At 42.4% G+C, this 6,854-nt stretch overlaps 1 protein-coding gene across 2 annotated transcripts in view; it reads right to left on the bottom strand.

The window, feature by feature from the left end:
• Positions 1 to 222: 222 nt before the first annotated feature.
• The window catches only part of ST7L (suppression of tumorigenicity 7 like), a 23,034-nt gene continuing 16,402 nt past the window's right edge, over positions 223 to 6,854 (bottom strand). For both annotated transcript variants that reach the window (XM_027694999.1, XM_027695001.1), the window contains exons 14-16: positions 6,251 to 6,390; positions 988 to 1,057; positions 223 to 754 (exon numbers count right to left, since the gene is read on the bottom strand). In XM_027694999.1, coding sequence (XP_027550800.1) covers positions 1,004 to 1,057; positions 6,251 to 6,390 — 194 coding nt within the window. In that variant the 3' untranslated portion in view covers positions 223 to 754; positions 988 to 1,003. The remainder of the gene's footprint in view (positions 755 to 987; positions 1,058 to 6,250; positions 6,391 to 6,854) is intronic.

The following is a 6,854-nucleotide window of genomic DNA, read 5'->3' as shown; positions in this document are numbered from 1 at the left end:
TTGGGCAGATTCAGAAGCCACCCTGTCTTTCAAAATGCTTTGCCTTGAGGAATAAAAGGTGCACAATTAAATCTAAAGGAGTAACAACATGAAACAGAAGAGTTTATACAACCATCTCCTTGAGTTATGCACTAAAACTACCCTTAAGGATAGAGAAGAAAGAAATGTGTTTGCACACTATAATCTATGTTAAACAGACGCTTAAGAAGTCAACAAATTCAATGTGTTAAGAAGCAACTTTTTAATAAAGAAAGCAGAATCATACTTTGCTGTTAACAAATATTTTGAAAAAGGCTTATAAAATCAAATCTAAGCCAAGTATCTGGTGCATCTGCAGCTGAGAAGGAAGTATCAATACTCCAAACACCTGCTCAGTTTGTGTACTCTCCTTTCTTACAGAGGAAGTATGAGCTTCCAGTTGTCCAAGTGATTTAGAGAGCAATAAACTATTGCTCAACAAAAACTATTTTCTTAGATGACTATAGACTAAGGCCAAAGAAGAAATTCATATGTTAAGCACCATCAACATGGAAGCCTGTCAAAGATGTCAGTTTGAAGAGCCCAGATTTCCTCCTTGCCCCCCAGGACTGGGGTCAGCCAACCATCGGGGTGAGGCTCACCAGAATCAAACCAAACTATCATGGAAAACACACTCCAGTCACACTGGAGTCAGCTGATGCCACGGGCTGGGCAGCAGCAGGACCTCAATGTGTTCCACAGTGAAGCTGAAGGGTGGAAGAAGAGTCCCAAAGCACTGGAAGAAAGAGAACACAACAATAAATCAGCTCAGCTTCCAAACCAACTTCCTCCTGCAGGCTCGAAGTATGAACAAAACCCACCCCGTGCCTTCCCCTCAAGGCAACAGAACTACAATCCCTTCACTGCTGATGACATGAAACAGGCTTATTGCAAACTTTAAGTATTAATTAAGACACACAAAAGAAGAAAAAACCCCTGGAAGCCACAGCTCCAGCCTTGTCCACTCACCCCTGGCATGGTCCACTCAGCTGGAGGCCAAGACACTGGGAGCACTCACCGGCCACAGCACCCGCAGCACCTGGGCAGAGGCAGGAGGGTTAGGATGGCATTTCTCCATGTACAACTCTTCCAGCTGCTCAGCACTGTGCCTTCAGGGCTGAACAGACAGGGGAGAAGGGCAGTTATAGAATCACAGAGTGGTTTGGGTTTGGAAGGGACCTTCAAGATCATCTCCTGTCTTGATTTATGGGTCATCGACTCAAACATGTGCAAACTGAACAGCCCATCCACCAAGAGCAGCCCGTGCTTCCAGACAGGATCCATACTCTAGATGCCATCTAAACAGTTCCAGAAATAAAGATTAGGCTAAAACAAATGGTGCAAGCTCCCCTGCACCTTCTCAACCCATCCCCCAAGTATTCCCCTGGGACTCGGGTTATCCTCACACAAACCCTCGTTTCATGAGGCAGCAACGACAGGACTCATTTACTTTGAAGGTTTCACTTTGGCCCTCCTGGCTTCTATCATAACCTCAAATATTACATTAAAAAGGCTTTTAAAACATAACATTCACAGCAGTGCAGGAGCTTTTCCTTGCAGCCAGCTCTTCCCTGCCTGTTTGCGTGTGGCACCTTCCCATTAAGTGCATGAGTTAAGATGTAGATTAGCAAGGCAAGAAACCTTTGCCCTTGGCACCCACACTCAGCTCTGACAGGAAACTTCAGGCTTTTTTTTTTCCTATCAAGTGTAGAACCACTCATTACACATTGGCAGGGAAGTGCACATCTCCAAACTATACACATTTTCTCTTAGATAAGCAAAAGACTCAAGTGTTTATAAATATGAAAAGTTCAGCAGCTGGCTAAAAACTTAATTCTCCAGTCTCACTTAATGAGCTTTGGGGAAAGTGGTAGGGGGATTTGTTCAGAAAGTAAAGCAGAGTGTCACAGAAAGCAGGGCTTGCCAGGCACAGCTCTGCTTTGCCCTATTTTCTGTCCCTAGATGGTTGCTCTGGGCAAAATGGCACAGAAGGCTCTTATGGGGAGCCAGGGAACATCCAGAATGGGAAATGCTTTTTCCTAATCTTGCAATCATAAAAATTAGCCAATTTTTAATTTAAGTCCCATGACTTCTTTCTTTCTTGTGGAAATACCAAGCGATCCATATCAAACCACTTTGGAACATGGACTGTCTTAGGATTTTGTCCAATTCCCTGAACAAGGAAGTTGTTTTCAGCAGGATTCAGCAGGAACACTGCTGCACTATTTTTTCAATAATTTAATATTAACTAATACTGGTCTATTCCAGTAGCATAAGGTTTGGATTTAAGAAATTGGATTGATCTGCTTGGAATTGCCCAGAGAAGCTGTGGTTGCCCCATCCCTGGAAGTGTTCAAGGCCACTTGGTCTTGTGGAAAGACCATGGCAGGGGGTAGAACAGGATGAGCTTTAAGGTCCCTTTCAAGCCAAACCATTCCATGATTCTATGAAGGTGTGTTGGGTGCTTTGAGGAATTTCTGGGAAGATTGTTTACAGTGCCTGCTGTCACTCTGCATCACTGTGTCCTTGAAAGCAGACTTCTGAGTGTCTTTGTACTCCACAAAGAATTGTGCAACCCCACTTTTGCAAGATGATATACAGCCACCCAATTCTCCACCCATGTAATTAACTAAGAAATAAAAATTCATACTGAATGAAAAAGTAATCAGACCCTTTTGTCTGCAGTTACAACAGAAGTTGTTTTATGTAGCAGTGCTTTTCAGCTTGTTCAGTGAGCTGTACATATAACTGTCATCCCTTTTGTGCACCTCCTCCCTTCTGTCACTTACTGGGATGAATTTAAGCAGCAACTGCTTGAGAAACAGAGCTGTCTGATAATCAAGAGCAGTGTGATTCTCCAAGAGGTCAGAAATAAAGATGAAAGAAACAAGGCTGAGCTGTCACCCTCTGGGAGCACTTGCACTGGTACTGCAGCTCATGTGGATCCTCCACCACCGCCTGCCCCCCTGTCCTCACCAGCACCGGCTCCCACGGTGCATCTGCACTTATCAAATCACAGAATGGGCTGCAAGGGACCTTAAACATCATCTAATTCCAACCCTTTGTCGTGGGCAGGACCCCGTTCCACTAGACCAGGTTGCTCAGAACTCCATCCAACCTGGCCTCGGACACTTCTAGGGACAGAAAGTCCACAACCTCTCCGGGCAACAACCTCTCCAGGCATCTTCTCTAACTGGATCAGTAAATGCCAAACATTCCAGCAGCAGTCCCCAACACCTGCAAACCATCCCACCTGTGCCAGACAGACCAAAAAGCCCCTTGGTGCCAGCCCACAGTGCTGGGAGTGTGGGGGCAGGATCCCTTCCTGCTCCAGAGGGAGCCGGTGCCAGCGCTCGGGGCCCTGCTGGTGCTGGATCCCTCTGTGTACATTGGAACCGGCCGACGCTTCCTTGTGATTTTTGGCCACTCGGAATATTTTTAGCAATTTGCCAAGGTTTACCCCGTGATTTATTGTGGAGGAAACAAACTCAAGCACTAACAAATGAAAATATGTAAACTCCAGACTTTTCAAGTCAATAGGAAGGTATTCGGCTCCTCAAAGCCCTTCTGAGGCTCAGGGATTCAACTGCTGGAAAAACAGTTTGATTAAGAGGCAACTGAAATGGAATCTAAGCAGCCACAGCTTTTTTTCAATTTCCTTTACAGTGAAAAATTCCACAGACACAAAAATTTCCAACTGCCTTTCCTAAAATTCTGGAATTTCCAAGAAACCTAGAACAGAATTTGTCGGAAATAAATAAATTTTGTATTGCTTTTTCCTAACGTCAAAGCAGATAATCCATTCATTACCTCAAATTACCATATTTAATAAGTTAAAACACAGTAAGGTGAAAAATAACAAAATACACAGGAAAAATATCATTTAAAAAGCTTAAAGCACTGGAATGATTTGAAGATGTAACACTAGATACAGCAAATAAGAACTGTTTTATTACAAGGAAGGCTGGTGTCATTAAATAAGAGATAACATTCCATTTTTTTGTATGAAAATTCAACCAGATACTACTGCTACAGACCTCCAGAACACAAAAGATAATGTATAAAGTGTTAGCAGCCATCACAGCATTATCTATAGTTAAAATATTGAAGCAATCTATTAAGAATCATGGAATCACAGAATGGTTTGGGTTGGAAGGGACCTTAAAGATCATCTTGTCCCAGCTCCATTTTGTATTTTATTGCCCTGTGGGCATTAAAAAAATAAAATAAAAAGAATTGCCCTGTGGGCAATAAAATCAGAAGTGTTAGTTTGATGGTGAAGATCATTGTTTCTTGCAAGTTTTCTGAATGCTCTTGAAAACATCAGGAATGGGATCAAGGGTACAATCATGCAATAATTAGAATAAGGAAGAATTTTAGTCATTAGAGCATGACTGGGAGTTAACCTTAAAATCAGCTAAAATAGCCAAATACTGGAAGGTGGTATTTTCTTCTCAGCTGTCAATCTTAAGAAATTAATACAGAATTCACCTCTTGCCTGAGGATCTCAGTACAAAATTTCCACTTTTGCCAGTATTAAACTAGCACAGAGTGGCAAGAACCCCTCCGTCTGTGCCTCCCAGCACTGTGACTTGGCTGGGGAAGGATGTGACAATGTGCTTCTTGATCATTTCAGCTGAACAGACACTATCCATCCCTTCCTATAGAAAATAAACCAAAGAGACACGCTGCCAAATGACCAAACTCTGGGAGTTTTTCCCCACACACACACACTTGGACATGTCACTTGACATCCAAACTGCCATTATGCAAAGCCAACTCACTCATACAAAGTCTTTTTTTTTTTTTTTTTGTGGTTCAAGAAACCCAGCAGAGAGAACTTCACCAAGCAATTCTTTGTTAGCATAACATTTGACCTTGTATCTCTTTGGAAATCATACAACTTTGCTAATGCAGCCCTTCCAGAATTAATCAAGCAGATAGTTAGCCCCTAGTTACCATGAACCCAGCCAATTATGAGCAGCACTGAAATTTGTCACTGGCATGTCCAACTACATTTTCCAACATAAAGATCAACAGAACTGGGTGGAAATGAGGCCCCACTCTCAGACCTGCATGACTTGGACACTAGACTGGGCTCACTAGCAAAGCCAAGGCTTTTAGGAGCAAAGTATTCTTAAAATAAAGGGCTTTCCTCCTGGGTCTCCATTACCTGCTGCATTAAACCAGCCAGGAAGCAAATGCCTTTCACCCTGTATTTTGACTAGCAAAGCTACAATAAATGATTCACTGAGAGGTCACAGCTCTTTATTTGCCACTCTGCTCTACTGCATGAGATGTGCAGTTCAACCAAGGCCAAACCTACTGTGTGGATTACTTTGGGAAGCTGCCTGTGCAGTTTGTCCCTCAGCTTCCAGAGTCCAGGGAGAGATGACAAGGTTACAACCAGCAGATGTTAACAGAAGTAAGGAAGAGAAACCCTAAAAAGAGCAGGGCAGACAAAGAGATGGGCACAGAAGACACCCATAGGAACAGACATATTTAAGATATGGCTCATTCAAGATACATATTTAAGATATGACATATTTAAAATACAAGCTCAACAACTGACCCATTTAAAGCATCACAGATTATTGCCATCATCAAGTCCAATTTCTATCCCTGAACAGGTACTTAAATGACAGAACTGTGGTCACTGAGCACATTCTCCATCCAGTAACTGGAAACAGATGAGATATAAAAATACTGAAAGGTAAGTGACAGCCAAACTCACTTCTGACCCTGCTCTGAAGTTAGCAGTTACTTTACCTGTTCTCATCTGTTCCACTCACATCATGCTATGGGTTTCCAGTGCTCACCAGAGACCTGTTTTTCCTGCAGCCCAGCCTGCCTTTCACTCCCTTCTCAAAATCTCCAGTCAACACGTTTATTTTTGAGCCTCTCCCACTGCAGTCTTCCACTTCTTTGAGGATAAAATCCATACTCAGCACAGTGCTCTGTGGCAAAACTTCTCTGGTGCTGAAATGCTGCTCTCTCACCCTAACAGTGCAAATTAAAGCCATGGATGTTGTAGTAAACAGTTCATCTTGTTGTCAAAACAGACATTTTGCCCAAATCTCAACACGTGTCACTACCAAGGTTCTTAAAAAAGCAGATAAAATAATTCATGCCCCACAAGCACGAGACTGACTAGAGGCTGCTCCACCCTAGACATCAAAATTCCCAGAAATCCCCCAGGATAGCTAAGCAAGCCCCATGCAGCAGTACTTACAGCTTTAGCCAAAATGACCATCAGCTCAGGGAACTGGTGGGTGAGCAGGGCCAGCATGGCTGAGAAGGAGCACAGGCCTGCTGTGAAATGGATGAAAAAGGGAAGTTCCTTCTGGGGGTAAACGGAGACTTCGTGAAATGCTGAAAGGAAAAAATGGAGAATGTTGACATTTGACAGTCAAGGACTGTGTTCTGAATTATTTATAGTCTTGTAACCCAGTTCTGGACCTTCAGAAGGAGGAAGTGTGGACTCAAGACTTGTGCAGCACATCTTAGATCCCAGTACTTAAACTCTTACCCTTCTCAAAAATTTTCCCCCTATTTGTCTTCATTGCTAATAGTTATTACACCTTTGTCTTCATTATTGTTATTACACCTTTATCTTCATTTTTAACAGTTATAATAACTGTTTCATTTTTAACAGTTATTACACCTGTCTTCATTATTAACAGTTATTACACCTGTGTCTTCATTTTTAAGTTATTGCACCTTTGTCTTCATTTTTAAGTTATTGCATCTGTCTTCATTTTTAAGTTATTGCATCTGTCTTCATTTTTAAGTTATTACACCTTTGTCTTCATTTTTAAGTTATTGCATCTGTGTCT

Source organism: Neopelma chrysocephalum, unplaced genomic scaffold (assembly GCF_003984885.1).
Source record: "Neopelma chrysocephalum unplaced genomic scaffold, ASM398488v2 Primary Assembly neopelma1_100, whole genome shotgun sequence".
Lineage (NCBI taxonomy): Eukaryota > Metazoa > Chordata > Aves > Passeriformes > Pipridae > Neopelma > Neopelma chrysocephalum.
This window is presented reverse-complemented; position numbering and strand designations above follow the sequence as displayed.